Source organism: Microcaecilia unicolor, chromosome 1 (assembly GCF_901765095.1).
Source record: "Microcaecilia unicolor chromosome 1, aMicUni1.1, whole genome shotgun sequence".
In the NCBI taxonomy this organism is placed as follows: domain Eukaryota; kingdom Metazoa; phylum Chordata; class Amphibia; order Gymnophiona; family Siphonopidae; genus Microcaecilia; species Microcaecilia unicolor.
The window spans coordinates 510,297,981-510,316,721 of record NC_044031.1 but is presented as its reverse complement, the minus strand read 5'-3'; the positions used below and the strand labels follow the sequence as shown (position 1 = coordinate 510,316,721).

At 42.9% G+C, this 18,741-nt stretch overlaps 1 protein-coding gene across 2 annotated transcripts in view; it reads left to right on the top strand.

The window, feature by feature from the left end:
• ARFGEF1 (ADP ribosylation factor guanine nucleotide exchange factor 1) overlaps positions 1 to 18,741 on the top strand; it is a 456,734-nt gene that overhangs the window by 373,163 nt on the left and 64,830 nt on the right. For both annotated transcript variants that reach the window (XM_030215298.1, XM_030215307.1), the window contains exon 33: positions 16,066 to 16,138. In XM_030215298.1, coding sequence (XP_030071158.1) covers positions 16,066 to 16,138 — 73 coding nt within the window. The remainder of the gene's footprint in view (positions 1 to 16,065; positions 16,139 to 18,741) is intronic.

Below are 18,741 nucleotides of genomic sequence, written 5' to 3'. Positions count from 1 at the left end.
AAGTCAGGCTGTGGGATGGAAGACCTTAGGAACCAAGGCCATCCATTCTGCTTTTTGCTCTGAATGGTGTGGGGAATATTTGTAAAACTGGTTGTATTGGCTTGAATTGCCTTTAATGTTGATGATAGATTTGTTGTTATTTTTCCTGGAACACTCAAGCTGAATACAGTGTTCGATTTCTTTTTGATTGTTGTTTGTTTTGTAACCAATAAAAATTGTTTACACGTAATGCAGGCCCTATGCTACAGTAACTGAACTCTACATTTTCTCTTTGTCTTATCAATATATAATAATTTGAAGGGGCATATAATACAATAATACCACATTTTTAGTTTCATAATTAGTAATTGATTTTGGCACATTATGTTTTGTTATGTGGATGTATGGAGTTTTTAATTTGCAGGGTAACAGTACAAATAATTCATCTACCAAGCTTGAAATGCTCAGTAATATTGAAGAATTTTTCTCAGAAAATGATGAGGAAACCAATCTCTCTCTCAAATTACACCCTCTTGTAAAAACCAACATTATGGACTAAAAAATTGGCACCGAACAAAGTACACCTAGGCGTATTCTATAAAGTACGCCTAAATTTCCAAATGGTTTATAGAATACGCCGAGCAACCGTCTGTGTGACTAAATTTAGTTGCAGGCAGTTACAACAAGTAAAACTTGGTGTAAATGTCGACGCCTAAATTAGGCGTAGACGGTGTATTCTTTAACAATGCACATAGATTTTAGAAATGCCCAGTCCATGCCCATGGCCACACCTCCTTTTCATCTATGTGATTTAGAATTTACGCACATCACATTACAGAATACACTTAGTTGTGAACCTAAATTCTAATGAATGCCAAATAGTGTCAATAATTGTGTGTTTATTGGCAAGTATCAGTGCCGATTAGCTAATTATGTTTGATGCACAAATCCAGAATATGATTGGATTTGCACGAGCAATTTAAGTTGCACTATATAGAATCCGGGGGTTATCTTTGCTTATCTTTGAAAAACTCCAACTCTTGTATCAGGTGCTAGTGATTTTTGATAATATCTTTTATTTTACCTGATAAGTAAGAAAACTAAAAGGGACAAATGACGTTTTTAGGGGTTGTTCTACGTGAACCATTTTATAATTTTTGACGATGAGACAACCCTACAAGGTGATACCCAATGATGTGTTTCTAAAGGCTATCTTCTGTCTAAAACTCTCTAGATCATATCCTTTGTGAGATTATGAAATTCTTCTTCTGTGGTCCACAACTGTCTTATTCTCAAAATTTAGCTGGTAGGTAGATTCTCCTTTAGTGGGTGCATATAATGGCTCTTCTAATGTAAAAGTTTGTTCTCCAAGGACAAGCAGGCCATGTGTATTCTTACATGTGGGTGATGTCATCCAACAGAGCCTGGTGCAGATGCTGACTAGCACATGTTGTTTTAAGAAAGTTTTAGCAGCATTCCACCACGCATGTGCGGGTCCCTCAGTCTTCTTTTTTCCTCAGAGCTGGGAGGTCGCGTTTTTCTCAGTCTCCCCTCAGCGCTGTTTCTCAACTTTTTTGAGTGCCTTCCCATGCAGTTACTACTTTTTCTATCCTCACTTAACTAATTGTTTCATTTGTTTTCCTTCCCAGTAATTTTCTGAGGGTTTTTTTTTCAGCCCTTCAAGTTTTCTTCCTTTTTTTGCACAGCTCATTAGGCCCGCTTAGACCTCAGCACCAGCTTCAATTTAAGTCTAGCCCTTTTTTTATTTCAAAATTGAGGAGTTTAATTTAGCCGCGATTCTTTTCTCGATGTTGAAGAAGGCCCCTAGAGGCTTCAAAAGATGCACCCAATATAATTGGTTAAATTCTATCACAGCTCTGCACAATTGGTACAACAGGTGCCTAAGATTTGACCATGAGGCTGATTTTTGTTCTCTCTGTTTGCAAATGAGGCTAAAAACACAGAGTGTGCCAGGTCCAGCATGAGAAACTTTGACTTCTTAAAGGCTGATCCTTCGACATCGGCACCAGAAGCATCAATCTCGATGGCTGCTCAGACTGTTTCTACCACTGGGAATGCACCAGCATCAAGAAGATCGCCACATCTCTTGGCATTGGGCACTGTTAGTAAGCCCTGAAACCGGTCGGCATTGGACCCAACACTGAGGATTTGATGTCATCCTCATTGGCACCAAGGGATCACACTGCTGAGCGTTAAGGGAAGTTCAAGAAGCATCGGCATCAGCCCCTTGAAAGCACAGTGCTGGAAGCTCTGGGGCTTCGGCATTGCCAGCACCTGAGAAGTATCGGTGCCGAGAGGACCCCTCCTTAGTGGAGGTACCAGTGCAACAGTCTCCATGCAGCCAGATCTCAGTTTCTGGTTCGACACCAACTATTCCCCATGCTGTCCTTGAACTGGCTTCGCAGCCTTTACCAACGGCTACTTTCAGTGACTGGTATTGGTCCATGATCAGGGAGGAGGTGGCGAAGATGTTTCAGCTGCACATTACTCAGGCATCGAACTTGCTTGCGCCAGCTGCAGCTGAGCCCCAAGCTCTGCCTGTGGAACAGACTTCAATGCCGGTGCATCACGGGGCATCAACGTTGACCCAGACCCATGCAGTCTTCTTTCGGCAGAGGGAGAGGGTGTTTCTCTGGATTCTGAAAGTAGGGCTGTACCTTGGTGCCCTTTGGGGTGTGGGCAGGGTCCTACTGAGCTGGGGCAAGCACAGACTTAGTCCATCCAGAGTACTTTGAGGAGTCTGATCTAGACCATTCATGGGAGTGAGAGAAGGATCCACATTGCTTCTTGGAAGAGGAGTCCTATGGTATCCCTTCTGATCCCCTCCCAGCCACAGGAGAGGCATAAATCCCCACCTGAGGGTCTCTCTCTCACCGGTTTTGTTAAGGAAATGACTTCTACCGTCCCTTTTAAGTTGGAAACAGAGGAGGAGCCTATGGCTAAGATGCTATAGGTCTTACATTATGACTCTCTTCCCAAGGCAGAGGTCACAGTTCAGCTACACCCTATCCTAAAGGATGCACTGAAGAAGAGCTGGGAATCTGCCCTCTTGGTGCAGATTGTTCCAAAGAAGGTGGATATGCCATATCGTATCCAAAAGGCTCCCGGATTCAAACTGCCTCACCACTCCTTGATCATCGAATCCACCCTCAAAAGGCCCAGAAGTTCAAGGACTCTTGCCTCAGCTTTCTCAGGTAGAGAGGACCGGACTCTTGACTCATTTGAGAGGAAGCTTTATCGGGCCTTGATGCTTATTGCCCACATCCAGACCTACTAGCTCTCTACAAGCATTTATTTGAAGTCTCTGGCATGCAGTATCACATTCTGCCTTTTGGCCTCTTGTCAGCTCCCAGGGTCTTTACCAAGTGCTTAGCAGTAGTCACAGCATTGTACACAGACTGGGAATTTGTGTTTCCCTACTTGGACAATTGGCTAGTCAAGAGCACATCACAAGAGGGAGCTCAGGAGTCCATGCAGAGAACTATTTGTGTGCCGGAGCTGCTAGGGTTTGTTATAAGCTGCCCCAAGTCCCACCTGCACCCAGTACAACAATTGGAATACATAAGAGCCCTGCTTATACAGTGCAAGTTCAGGCTTTGCTGCCACAAGTGAGAGCAAATGCCGCAGTTGCTCTCACCTTGCAGGTCTGCAGCAGCAAGTAGGTCACATCTCGGCAGATCTGAGATTACTAGGCCACATCTCGGCAGGTGCTAAGATTACTAGGCCACATGGCCTCCACATTGCATGTTATCCCATGGCTTACCTCCCATTTGAGAGGGACCCAGTAGACTCTAGCTTCCCAGTGGTCTCAAGCCACGGGGAACCTAGTGGATGTCATCCAGGTTTCACCAGAGCTAGTTCACTCCCTACTCTGGTGGACAATTTGATTGAATTTGACTGTGGGACTACCATTCCAAATTCCACCACCTCAAAAGGTGTTGACAACGGATGCATCCAATTTCGGATGGTGAGCTCATGTGAATGGACTTCACACCCAGGAGACAGATCTCCACATCAACCTCCTGTAGCTAAGTGCCATATGAAACGCTGTAAAGGCTTTCAGAGATCAGCTGCAGAACCAAATTGTTCATATTCAAACCAACAGCCAGATTGCGAGGTACTATCCCCCTGATATTCAGCCACTGTTAGGCAGTATGGTTAGCTGCTGGAACTGAGCATGGATATTCAATGCCGGGCCATTTCGGGTGTCCAATATTGAATATCTGGGGGTATTTTTGGCTGGCTTTAACTTAACCGGTTATGTAAATATTCAGCACAGGCCGGTTAAGTTAATAGCAGGTAAAGATCAGACTGCTATTTAGGCAGTCCGATTTGCCCGCTAAACTTAGCCAGCCAGTGCTTGAATATTCACAGCTACCTACTATGTGCTAAGCGCTAATATTCAGCAGAGATAACCAGCTATCTCGCGCTGAATATTAGTACTTAGCCAGCTAAGCACTATTTAACCGGCCAGGAGCCATTCCTGGTCAGTTAAATAGCGCTGAATGTTGGGCCCTATGTGAGCAAGCAGGGAAGTATTAGATCCTACCCCTTCTGTCAGGAAGCAGTGGGGATGTGGCAATGGGCCATGTACCTTACTGGCAAAGAAAACAACCTGGCGAACAGATTGAGCAGGGTAATGCAACCTCACGCGTGGTCTCTTAGCATGGGCATAGCCCGCAAGATCTTCCAAGATTGGGGCATTCCTCAGTAGATCTTTTTGCCACTCTTCTCATCAAGAAAAATCCCTCAGTTCTGTTCCAGGCTCAGATCGCATAACAGACTAGCGTCAGATGCCTTTCTCCTCCATTGCGGAGAGAGTCTTCTATATGTATACCCTCCCATATGTCTCATAGAAAAGACTTTGCTGAAACTCGAGCAAGATCAGGGAACTATTATCCTAATCGCCCAATAGTGACTGAGGTAGATCTGGTTCCCACCACTTATTGAATTGTCCTCGGAAAATCTATGGAAATTAGACTGTTTTCCAACCCTCATCATGAAGAATGAGAGGTTTCTTCAGCACCCCAACCTCCAGTCCCTGGCCCTCACTGCCTGGATGATGAGAGAATAGAATCTGCCTGAGGGTGTTTCCAGAATCTATCTTGCTTCCAGGAAAAATATTATTCTTTTAAATAGAGGAGGTTTGCTGTCTGGTGTGAGGGCAAGGTCCTAAATCCTCATACTTGCCCTACAAAAAACTGCTTGAATAGCTCCTGCACCTTTCTTTTTTTTGGGGGGGGAGGGGGATTTTTTTTATTGAAAATTCTATAATGCCATACATAATATAGCTGAAAAAACTGTTAACCCATACAGAAATTAATACACTTAGTCATGTAGTTTCCCCCTCCCCCTCTTCCCCTGGACATCATGGTGGCGATGACAACTGTGCTTTCGACTGTTCATAGGGCTGCCAAAGGTTTTTAAAAGCCACCTTGTAGCCTCTTCTCATTGCAGTAAGTTTTGACATTTGGTATAAGTAGTCCACTTTATGCAGTATAAGTTGCATGGAAGGTAGAGTCTGTCGTTTCCAAGCCCTTGCCAAAGACAGCTTTGCAGCAACAAAAAAATGAATTGCAAGCTTATGTTGGGAGACACGAATCTCCGGAGGTTTAAAATGTAGCAGGCAGTATTCCGCTTTGCAAGGATAATGTTGTTGCAACACTTGATGGACCATCCGGAGCACTTATTTCCAGTAAGACTGTGCCATCGGGCACTCCCACCATATGTGTAAGAAGGAGCCCCGAACACCACAGTTACGCCAACAGTCTGCAGATACCTTGGGATACATTGGGTGTAATACCACCAGTACAACATTTTAAAACCATTTTCTACCATAGACTGAGCTAAAGATGGTTTGAGCAAGAATCTATACCCCCTCGACCAAGTTTCCCATGGGTGGGTGCTCTGTAATTCTACCTCCCATCTTTCATCTAATATAATTGGGGGTTAGTGTAGAATAGTAGAGCTAGATATAAACGAGATACACTTCCTTTACCCCCCCCCCCCCCCCCATTTCCGTAGGGCCTTTTCTAATGCTGTTTCGGTTATGTCCAGTTCCTCCCTTGCAGCTTATAATAAAAGAGGTCACTTTCAACCAACCCATATTCCTCTTGGAGTTCTTCAAAATTAAGTATCCTCCCATTAGCCCATACCGGTCCCAGAGTATACAGACCCGCCCGGGCCCACCGTTCATATACCGGTTCTGAGGAGCCCAAGGGAAAACCCAGGGTCCAACGAATAGCTGTCTGCAAGTAGTATTTCTGATCTAGAAAGAATTGTTTCCGTATATGGTACCATGTGGAAAGCAAGTGGCTCTCCGCATTATAGCCAATAAATCACTCCCCAGCCAGGCTCGCTCCCAGTGGAGCCATTTCTTAGTAGCAGCCAGAGTCCAATCCGCTAATACTTTCAGCTGGGCCGCTTGATAGTACAGATAGAAATTGGGGACGCCCATACCACCCCCCCCCCCCCCCCCCCCCCCCCCCCCAGCGTGTGTCTGGTACATCATGGCCCGGCACACCCAAGGTGAGCGCTTCCGCCAGATGTAAGCAAACATTTTGCGATTAAGTTGAGCAAAAAAACTGCGAGGAATTGGGATCAGTAGAGCTAGAAATAGATATAATAATTTAGGAAGCAACATCATTTTGATTGCATGAATACGCCCTGTCGATGATATTGTTAGTCCCTCCCACCTGTCGAGCTCCGCAAAAAGTTCCACTGTCATCTTAGGGTAGTTAGCTGAGAATAAGCCCTCCACAGTGGGTGTTATGTTTATCCCCAGGTATTTAATAGATTTAGCGGCCCAGATAAAGGGAAGGCAGCTTTTAGCTGAGGAATTTCCTGTGAGGGAACAGTGAGGTTAAGGATTTCTGATTTGGTAATGTTGATCTTAAACTCTGTTAATTGACCATATTGTGTAATGGTTTCCATGGCCTGTTGCACAGAGGACTCCGGGTGGGATAAGGTCAGGAGCACATTATCTGCAAATAGCATAATTTTATGTTCCCTTTGTCCCCTGACCAGGCCCCTAATCCCAGGGTTCCCCCTAATCAAGCTAGCAAATGGTTTGATGGACAAAGCAAATAGTAGTGGAGAAATTTCACAACCCTGTCTGGTTCCCCTGTGGAGCTCCAAGGGTTTAGTATGTGTGCCATTTATTTTTAAAATTGCTAACTGGCTTGTATACAGCAATTTGAGCCACGCCATGTAGCACCCCCCCTATCCCCACATGCTTCAGGACCGCAAACAAGAATGACCAGTTCACCCTGTCGAAAGCTTTTTCAGCATCAATCGAGAGCAACAACGCTGGTGTCGGATCATCTCTTGCCTGTTGAATTATGTGTAGCAAGCATCTAATGTTATCATGAGTCTTGCAACCCGTAATAAACCCTGCCTGGTCCTCATGTATCAACCGAGGCAGTACCATCTGAAGTCTACGAGCTAGGATCTTTGTAAAGATTTTATAGTCTGTATTTAAGAGGAAAATTGGTCTTTAGGAGCCACACTGCTGGGGATCTTTCCCCGGCTTCAACAGCAATGTAACCGCTGCCAGTCTCCAGGAGTGGGGCAGTTCCTGTGCAGTATCAAAGAAGGTGAATACTCTCAGCAATATAGGAGCCAATCGCTTAACAAACCGTTCATAAAACCTGGTGGGGAAGCCATCTGGGCCGGGGGTCTTATTGTGGGGAAGGTCTGAGATTGCCCATTCAATATCATCTATTGTTATGGGTGCAGATAGCGATGCTGTCTCTCCCTACAATAGCTGCGGAAGACTGACCTCCTGGAGGTAGTCTTCTATGGCCAATGGAGATGGAACTACTTCAGGTGAGTAGAGTTCTGTATAGTAATCATAGAAAGCCTCCCGAATTTGCTCCAACTGGCTGCACTGCACCCCCGAGGTGTTTTTAATGTTAAAGATAATGGTTGCGTTGGGCTTGTTTCTTTAATTTGCAAGCTAATAACCTACTAGCTTTGTCACCAAATTCAAAGTGCTCCTGCTGCACCCGTTGCAATTGAGCCGGAAAGCTTAGCCATTTGAACCTCATTAAGCTTTCATCTGAGCTGATGCAATGTTTCAGCTCACTTGAGGTCAGAGGGATCCGCTTTGTGCAGCTTCTCCAACTGTGCTATCATGTGTCCACGAAGGACTGCTTTTAAGCCTTCCCATAAAATAGGTGGTTGTATCTCTCTTAGGTCATTGAATTCTAGATATTCCACAATGTGCTTCTCCACAGTAGATATGTTCTGTGGGTCTTGTAATAACGTCTCATTAAGCCACCAATATCTGGGGTCCTTAGGTATATTTATTGTTCCCAGAGTCAGTACCACCGGGGAGTGATCAGACCATGTGCGTAGTTCAGTAGTTACTGCTTGCAGATTACGTGCTATAGCCCCGTCCCCCCACCCAGAGGTCAATCCTGGAATATATATTGTACTTAGGGGAGAAGTATGTGTAATCCCTCTCTTGACCATGATTCCCGCGCCAGAGGTCAACCAGCCCCCAGCGTGCCAGAAAGCTTTTAAGTATGGTTCTATCCCGCTTAGCATATATATACCTGCCCTATTGAATTATCTAGTGGCGGGTCTATTGTAAGATTAAAGTCACCCCCATCACTAATTGTTACTGTGCATGGCATTGTAAAACCCTCTCCACATCTGCTAAAAAGGATCCTTGCCCCTCATTAGGTGCATAAATTGATAACATGGTATATTGAGTGTTATATAGGGATGCTGTAACTACGAGATATCTGCCTTCTTTATCAGATATAGTATTATGTGTTTGCCATGGGAGAGCAGCTGGAAAAACTATAAGGACCCCTTTTGTTTTTCGATTAGTTGTGTTGGAGGCAAATACAACAGTGGGAAACCGCTTATGATTAACTTCCTCCTCCTGCACCTTTCTAAGTCTAGTTTGAAAACCAACTCTGTAAGGGTACATCAGTGCAATCGGGCAAGTGATCAAAAGCAAACGCCGGCGCTAGAGGCCAATAGCACAATACTAGCACCCACGTTTGCTCCCGCCTGATGATCAGAGCATGTCGGTGAGGCCGGGTTTGCCTCTGTCAGGGGGTTGAGGTGGAGGGGGGCTGGAGGTCCACCAGACCTACAGCCCCTCACATCTGGGATGGCATGGGGGGCCTTCAGCCCTGTTCGACAGGTCTGGCTTTTTTTTGACAGCCCAGACCTGTCAAACAACTCCTTCAGGAGGATTGTGCCTTGAGCGCATGATCTGGAAAGTAGTGTTTTTGGTGGCAGTCACTTCATCTTACAGAGTCGGTGAGTTTCAGGCCCTAGTAGCTGATCCACCTTACATGAAGTTTCGTCACAACAGAATAGTTCTTCACACACACCCTAAGTTCCTGCCAGGTGCTTGTGACCTGGCTTGGCCACTGTTTGGAAAACAGGATACTGTGCTAGATGGACCATTGGTCTGACCCAGTATGGCTATTCTTATGTTTGTATGGTAGTGTCAGACTTCCATCTTAACCAGTCACCTGCCAATATACTTCCCAAAACCTCATACTTATCCTGGTGAAAACGCACTGCACACCTTAGACTGCAAGTGAGCCTTAGACTTCTATCTGGAGCAGACTAAAACCCATAGACAGTCCACCCAGATTTTGTTTCTTTTGATCCAGACAGGATGGGGGTAGTCATCGGCTAGTGCACACTTTCCACTTGGCTAGCAGATTGCATCTCCTTCACTTATGCCGAGGCTGGGCTGACTTTTGAGGGTTATGTTACAGCTCATAATGTCAGAGCCGTGGCTACGTCGATAGCCCACTTAAGATAATCTCCATCTAGGAGATTTGCAAAGCTGTGATGTCTCTGTTGTGCTAGCATTGTTGTTTTCAGTGAGCCTGGAGCTAGGAATTCCCACATGTGAGAATACATCTGCCCTGCTTGTCCTCAGAGAAAGAGAAACTGCTCACCTGTAGCAGGTGCTCTCTGAGGACAGCAGGCCAAGTATTCTCACATACCTTCCCACCTCCCCTAGGAGTTGTCTTGTTCAGCTATGTCATTAGACTGATGGAGCCACGCTCACATGCTGGGCGGAAAGACGCTCGTGTATGCAACTCTACTGGAACTTTCAAAAAGCAATATGCATTAGTGTCCGCACGGGGCTCCGTTGAATGACAACACTCATATGTGAGAATAATTGGCCTGCTGTCCTCGGAGAACAACTGCCACAGGTGAGTAACTTCGATTTTTGGCCAGTTGGTTCATGATAAATAGTAGTAGGAAACCCTAAAGTATCATGCATAATTAGAATATCCAGGTACAGAATCTGTTTATAACTGTAATTCATCTCAAGCATGAGAACATACTAAACATTTTTATGGTTTAGGTTGGTATATTAAAGAACTGGAATGTTGTTTCTTCTTGGTTAAATAAGACACACAAAATGTTTATATGGTGCTTCCATAGAGGAAACCAAAAATCCAAAGAAAAACAGTAATGTAGTCTCTACGTGAGTCCAGAGAAACCAGTGGAGTCGAGGATAACACACTGACTGCCACACTAGGAGTGTTGACAAGAGCGTTCTTATAAAGAACACTCTTATCGACGCTCCCCATGTGTGGAAGTCAGTGTGTTATCCTCTACTCCTTGGGTTTCCATAGAGGAACATGCTCAGAAAATGAATGTGTCTTAAGATATTGACTTTCAAACTTAGCTACATACAGATTAGCTAGGTCCAGGGCCATGGAGGCACCCATAGCTGTTCCCTTAATTTATTTTTTAAAATACCATACTTTTTTTTTAAATTCTGTTATGCCTTCTTAACAATCTCTACAATAAACTGAGTGGAATCCTCACATGCCATGGTTTGTTAGATAAGGCAGTCTCAGCTGTCACAATTGCATGTTCCTGAGGGATATTTGTATATAGAGCCTTGTTACCAAAGCTGTCTAGGATTACATTCTTCTGAAATGAAAAGTTCTATAAGAGTTGTATAACGTGCAAAGAATCCCACACATATGAGGAGATAAAAGGAAACAGAGGGCAAAGAAAATAATCAACAAACACTGACCCTATTGTTGAAATGATAGGCCAACTTGGAGAATTACACAACACATATGTCTTAGGTAATACATACATTGTAAGAATAATAGAATGAGATACTTTGAAGCAAAAAAAAAAAAAAAACTCTCTCTTTAACAAAGAATCAATTTTATTTTGTATTTCAGATGTTGAATCTGTGCAAAGAAGAATGTTTCATTTTCTGACGGCTGTCTCTTTGTCTCAGCAGTTAAATCTATCCTATTCAAAACCTCCACTTCCAACCTTTGTCAGCCGGTTTTATTACAGTGTCACTATTTTGATAGGTCCTTTAAATACCATGTTTTCCTGTTTGGATCGTTTTTATTTTTCTAATTGTACAATATATTCCAAAAACATTTTTTGAAATGAATATAGCAAAGGGTGTTGAGGACCTGGATGCACCCACCTTGATTTATCTTTCACAACAGAATCTGTTTTGAGATCATCTTAAGATGTTGGTTATTGTTTGAAAGATGCTACATTTACCAATAGAGATAAAGGATAGACGTTTATTTAACACTTTTTCTTGACAGAGATACGAGCACAAGAGAGCATAAAGGGCATCAGGGTGGGCGGGAGGGAACTCAAGGTGCTTGCGTATGCTGATGATGTGATGGTACTACTGAGCGACCTGAAGGTCTCATTGGAAAGTCTTCTTAAGACCATAGCTGACTATGGCCAGCTTTCAGGGTATAAGCTCAACCAGACTAAATCTCTGGCCTTGCCCCTAGAAGAGTCGCTGAAACAAAATTGGAATGGCCCACTCCCCTTGCAGTGGGCGGAACACCAGCTTAGATATCTTGGGGTTATCATTCCATCTACACTGGAATCCTTGTATGAGATCAATATACAACCATTGATGACCACTACTAGACAGTTATTGAAATTGTGGGGTGCTTGCCCTCTTTCCCTCTCGGGCCACATAGGCTTATTTAATATGATGATAGCCCCAAAGTGGCTTTATACGTTCCAGATGCTGCCGATCTACCTGAGGAGGGGGGAGGAGCGGGCGCTCCGTAGGTTAACACAGAACGTTTTGTGGAATGGGAAGAGACCCAGACTTCCAGTAAACATCTTACAGAAACCTAGATCACAGGATGGAATGGGGCTGCTCAACATACGGTACCTCACGATAGCATGCTCCATGAGACATATCAGGGACTGGCTGGTGGGGAAATCAGACTTTTCAGTGTTAGACATTGAGAAAGCATCAAGTCCCAATACACACTTAGGATGGAGGTTACATTCAACGGGGGGAGGGCTGGAAATGGGGAGAGGGAAGAACCCCTTCATTGCATCAGCGAGAGCGGCCTGGAGGTGGCTCTGCAGGCGACACAAATTTGACTGGAGGGTGACCCCCTTTTTGCCCTTGTTTCACAACCCGGACTTTCCGGAGGGGTCCTCGGCAGCTTTCCGCCGCTAGCGACATCTTGGAATACAGTATGTGTTTCAATTGGTGACAGAGGAGGGCAAGGTGAGGCCCTTCGAGGAATTACAGCTGGAGTATAAGTTTTCAGAGGCGGACTGCTTTGCATACCTTCAAGTTCACCACTATATAACAGCATTGGGATGGATCAATTTGAGTGAGGACATGCAAGATACTCTAAACACAGCATTGACACTGGGAGCGCAGAATCCGGTGCCCCTGAAATACCATCATAGATTCTTACAGGACTCAACAGAGGACATAGATTTCCTCACTGCAGCACACCGCTGGGCAAAAGACTTGATGCCTGATGTAACAGGAGAGATTATACGCAGTTTCTTGTCCTCCATACAATGCACGTCCGTCTTCACTCATTATTGGGAGATGCAGTACAAATTTACCCTCAGAATGTACATCTCGCCAGCACAAGCTTTCAAGGCTGGCTTTGGTGACTCAGATGCATGTCTGTGGTGTGGCCAGGCTCCAGCTCTGCTAGGACACATGTTCTGGTCCTGTCCACATGTAACACAGCTTTGGACACATATCCTGGCGGAGATAGGGCAGTACTGGGGCCGTACAATTCAGAGACAGCCTTTGATCCTTTTTGGAGAGTACAAATGCGCGGGGCCAGTCCTGGCGGGCTTCCGCCCCTTCCTGCGGAGGGCTATGCTGATGGGGAAGAGAACCATACTGCTGTTTTGGAGAGAAAGCATGGCACCCTCCGTAGGAGTGTGGAGAATACAAATGATTGAATTATTGAAGTTGGAAAGACGTGGCATTCAGGATCTATCCTCTCGGGAGGGAGAGCAGCTGCAAAAAACATGGGCGAACGTTTGGGACACTACAACCAGCAGCGAGAAGTAGAATTATAAATTAGAGGTCACCGGTCATGGGCAGTGATAAGTTGGCAGACTGGAATTCTTGTGCTGAAGGGTGGGAGGGGGATAGAAGTTGGGGAGGGAGGGATGGGGAAGTTAAGAGGAGGGAGGGGGTTTGATAATGTGAGAATCGGTTTGTTTGAAATATTGCATTTGGCATTGTATTCTGATTGCTGGTTACTTGAATAAAGAAGATTTAAACATAACACTTTTTCGTCAGTCACTACTAAAACTCTATTTGACAGATTTATTATTGGGGGGGAACACTGTTTCCTGTATCATCCTTGTTCCAGATTAGAAATGGTCAATATGCTCTGCCTTTTTTGTCCATGACTGTGCCAAATTTTCTCTAAAATTAAAAAATAAAATTGAAGCAAAAAAGCCCCCCAAACACTAAAATTCTTATTCTTATAAGTTGGACAACGTGAGAAGAGGGGTAGAGGGATGCATGTGCATCACCAGAGTTACTCCTTAGTGTGCTTTTGGTTTCTCATAGTCCTCACATCTCTCAGTTTCCACGTCAGTTGATCTCTGTGGACCTCATGGACTCATTTTATAATTGAAAAGAACCTTCTGTCTTCCTTATTACTTCTACTACTCTTCCTCTCTTATGTTTTTTTCAAAAAATTAGGATTAGACTATTGATAAATTGATCCTTTCAAGTTATCTTGTTCATCTCTTTTTAATTTTTGAGATTGAACATTTTTAACCACTTTTTTTTAAAGTGTCAAATAGAGAGTGACCAAAGCCTGTTTTTTCCTTCCACTTTTGGCCAAAACGAATTTGTGGCCGAAATTTGCCACTCAGTTTTGACTGAAACAGAAACTTGCCCAGTCCCCAAATGGATACAGCATTTACTCCCTTGCTCCCCCCCCCCCCAACCAAAGAAGCTCCCACTCCCTGGAATTTGGCAGCTTAGATTTAATACTAAAAAATGTAGGGTCATGCATTTGGGCTGCAAAAACCCGAGGGAATGGAACTGTTTAGGAGGTGAAGAACTTTTCTTCACAAAAGAGGAGCAGGACTTGGGTATGATCATATGTGATGATCTTAAGGTGGCTAAACAGGTAGAAAAGGTGACAGTGAAAGCTAGAAGGATGCTTCGGTTGCATAGGGAGAGGAATGGCCAGTAGGAAAAAGAAGGTGATGATGCCCCTGTATAAGACTCTGGTGAGACCTCATCTAGAATATTATATGCTGTTCTGGAGACTGCACCTTCAAAAATATATAAACAAGATGGAGTCTGTCCAGAGGGTGGCTACTAAAATGGTCAGTGGTCTTTGTCATAAAGCATATGGGGACAAATTTAAAGATTTCAATATGTAAATTTATAAGAAAGTGAACGGAGATATGATACAGACATTTAAATACCTATGCTGCATACATGTACATTCTCTCAGTTGAAAGGAAGCTAAGGAACGAGGGGGCATAGGATGAAGGTGAAAGGGGATAGACTCAGAAGTAAGCTGAGGAAATACTTCTTCATGGAAAGGGTGGTGAATTCGTGGAGCGGCCTCCTGGTGGAAATGGTGGAGATGAAAACAGTATCTGAATTTGAGCGCTTTGGGACATGTACATAGGATCTATAAGGGAGTGATAGGGAGAGTAGATGGCATTGGTGGGGCAGGAGTGATCCCCACTTGCTCCTGCCCATGCCATCTCCAGAGACAAAATGTCTACTGCGACTTTGTGGCCACCTTACAAGTTTACAGCTGACGGTCGCTGCAGCCATTTTGAAATTGGAGCCTATACGGGTAGGAGTGACAGTGGATCACTCCTGCCTGTGCCAGCTCCAATCTCAGAATGACTGTATTGGTATGTATTTGATTTTTTTTTCTCTTTGTATCTAGGTTCAAGGGGTATATTAAAATATGGAGTCTTTAGATTTAAATTTGGCAGCAACTTCTTGAGGGTTTTTTTGGTACTTCTGAATCATAATTAATGGTTCTCTTTTTCTCCTCTTTATATTGTGTGCTGGAATATTTATCTCTGTCGCATTGTGTTTCATATCCTATAATAATGTTATTTATGATTTTTTTCCTGATTTTCTTTAGCTTATTTCACATTATTGCATTGAAAATATTAATAAAATAATGCTTGTTGCCTTGGAGCAGTGGTGTCCTGTGCTTAAACAGTAAAATCTACCCTTTGAAATCTGTTCAGTGTTATCTAATTTTTGGAAGTGATATCACACTTGGTTTCATTTTTTTTTTATTAGTTCCAAGCCAATAGAATAATGGGAATGGATCCTTTTAGACTGCCCCTCTCCTGACCTTTCCAGGTCAGAGAGAAACCCAGAGACAACACAGATACACATGCACACACATGGAAAGAGGATGAAAATAATTCCATGAGCTATACTCCATGTTTTCCCCACTTATTTAACACACGGTCTCATTGGTCCTGAGTAGAAAAAGTTTGAAAAGCAACAACATGCTGGCTGTGATGACGTGGACTTGATGGCAAGAAGACAAAATTCCCCTGCCCACAGTTCAGCCTTCACACTGCATTATTAAATTATTGAACATTTTGAATACATTTTTTGTAAATATACATTTTTTTCAAAATTTTACTCATGTGCTGCAAACATAGTAGGTGTTTTATAAAAATAGAATGAAATGAAATGTTCTGAAAATTGCTTATGGGATTTGATGGTGCCGTATTTTAATTATGTATGGTGTAGTGATACTGAAGCTTCTTTTTTTTTCTTCGAAGGTTGTTAACTTGGCGAACCACAGGGGGAGAGAATGATTTCATTTTTCAGTCTGATGCAAAAGAAAAGCAACTGGTATGTTTTACAAATAATTTTGTAAAAAGTGAGAGTTATTACTGTTTTCAGTATGTGGCTGTGATATAATCACAGATGTGGGACTCATACTCTGAATTATAAACGAACTCATGTGCTAGACAAATGTAATATAAATAATTTTGAGCAGAGTAGTCTGAATGGTAAGGAAATATGTAGATCCTTAACCCGGTGAACTCATATTTCACATTTGTTCAGAATGCCTATCCCCAGGCATATTATTCCAAATATTTCCAACAAACTGAGTTCTCTTGATATGGGATGGTTTGGCTTTAACATACTGCCTTTCAGTGGTTACAATCAAAGCAGATTACATATCATGCATCTAACTTCCCCTACCTGGGATCCCAACTCTGGAACGCTCTACCCAGATACATTCGATCAACTAATGAATACCTTCCCTTTAGGAAACTATTGAAAACCCATCTATTCAAACAGATTTACCCGAATGACTTGACCTACCATAAGCAAACATAAGCAACCCATCCATTTACCGGTTCATCTAATCATTAACAACAATGACTCAGGAATTACCTCCTACCAACTTTCTTATCTTACATGCTCTTCCCCTACCTCTTCTTTATCGCTCCACTTCCTTACCTATCCCTATCCTTTCTCTCATACCTCTTTTATCCCATTTACCCCTTGTTCATTTGTCCTACCATATACCTCCTTTGTTGATTTTGATACTACATATTGTATTCTCGTTACTATGTAAGCCGCATTGAGCCTGCGATGAGCGGGAAAGCGCGGGGTACAAATGTAATAAATAAATTATATGCATGTACTTATTTTGTACCTGGGGCAGTGTAAGGATAAGAAACTCCTGTGGGGCAATTCTATAATTTCACACCTAGAACTATGTGTCATTTATGCCAAAGGTGCCTTTAATTGGTGATTTCACACACAAGTGCACTAGAGTTTGTTCTAAAAAATGTGTAATTCCAAGATGGGCATAAAAATGGCAGGAGCGTAGGCAGATCATAAGCATGGAATAGTTCATCATTGTTTGATAAGCCAACTATAAAGTTACTTATCTATGCAGTATACAGTAGAACAATAAAAGGGATACTATTAGTTATGTATATCATTTGGTACACTGAGGTGTGACCCTTTACATCTGTCATTGACATGGCGTAAAAGCTCATGCCTAAATTTTGGTATGTCAGTGTGGGTCTGTTCTAATATTCTGTATCGATTTTGGCATTCCTAAGTACAATTAGAAAATTGCTGCTAAGTGCACTCCATTGCAATGCTTAAATTGAGGTGCCAAGTTATAGAATTGCCTTCTTGGTGCTTTAAACCAAGAATTGTCAGTCAGGAGGAAGTATTGATTTTAAATACAGAATTAAGAATAATTGTATATTAGTGTGCAGGATTGTTAGCTTCTCCCATGTAATATAGGATAAATGTTAATAATAATTTGAATACATATAATATTTGTCAGACATACAGGGTTGCAGCACCTTTTATAACTTTCTGTAAAGTAAATCAAGTGAGCTCTAAAGCTGATGGTATGGCAGCACATTTTTGGTTCGTTAGCAGTAATGATTATATTAAGATACTGCAGGATAAACTGAAGGGCACAAACAGAGCAACTTGCCCAAAGTCACACAATCCGTTGTAGAGGAGAGTCTTGTATTAATGTCCCTTCTCTGCTATTCTACACTTCCTCCCAAATGTGACTAATAACATTCTCAAGTAGAATTTGAGGACCGTTTTCTTTACCTTTTAATATTTGTGACGTGCCGGAAGGATAATTAACTTGGAGTATTTAGTTATCAGGCATGGAAATAAAATCTTATATACTACATTATTTTCTTGGTCTTTTAAAAAGTATCACGATCTACAAAGACGTCTGTTTATGCATTTGTAAATGTTCCATGATGCTTTTCTCAGCTATCGATTTGAGTATTACCACTGGCAGATTACTTCACAAATCAAAATGTAACAAATTTGAATATGTAAAATAATTATTAGTGTAATGCCCCCTTATAAGCAATCCTGGATCCAGGGCCCAACTGAGCTGGAGCCTCCCATGGGCAGTCTCTGTCAAACCCTTACTCAGTTGACGCTTGGTTGCCTCCACCTGGGAAGAAAAGTGTTAGCAGGTGGGATTACTCTATACTCCCCCCAGGAAAAGTTTTAAAAAACTGCTATGAACAGGGATGGTTAATAAATAAAACAAGTTTATAAAACTATGTACATAGGCCTCTATATACACCTCTTATACATATAAGAAATGAGAATTTCTTAACACATCAACTCAGTTAACATGAGCAAACACCACAGTCTTGATATACTTAGGGCTCCTTTTACAAATCCGCGCTAGCTGTTCCAGCATGGCAAATGAGAGGAAGCCCATAGGAATTGAATGGGCTTCCTCTCATTTGCCGCACCAGGAATCAGTAGCTCGGCTTTGTAAAAGAGGCCCTTAGATTCTTAAACCAGTACTTGAGCACTTAAATCAATAACATTAGTCTAAAAATCAGATCCTTAAAACCAGTAACTTATAGTCTTTCACACCTTTTAATCCCTTTCAGTCTTGCTTGCCAAGGTAGTAGCTGTAAGCTTTTCCCTGCGGC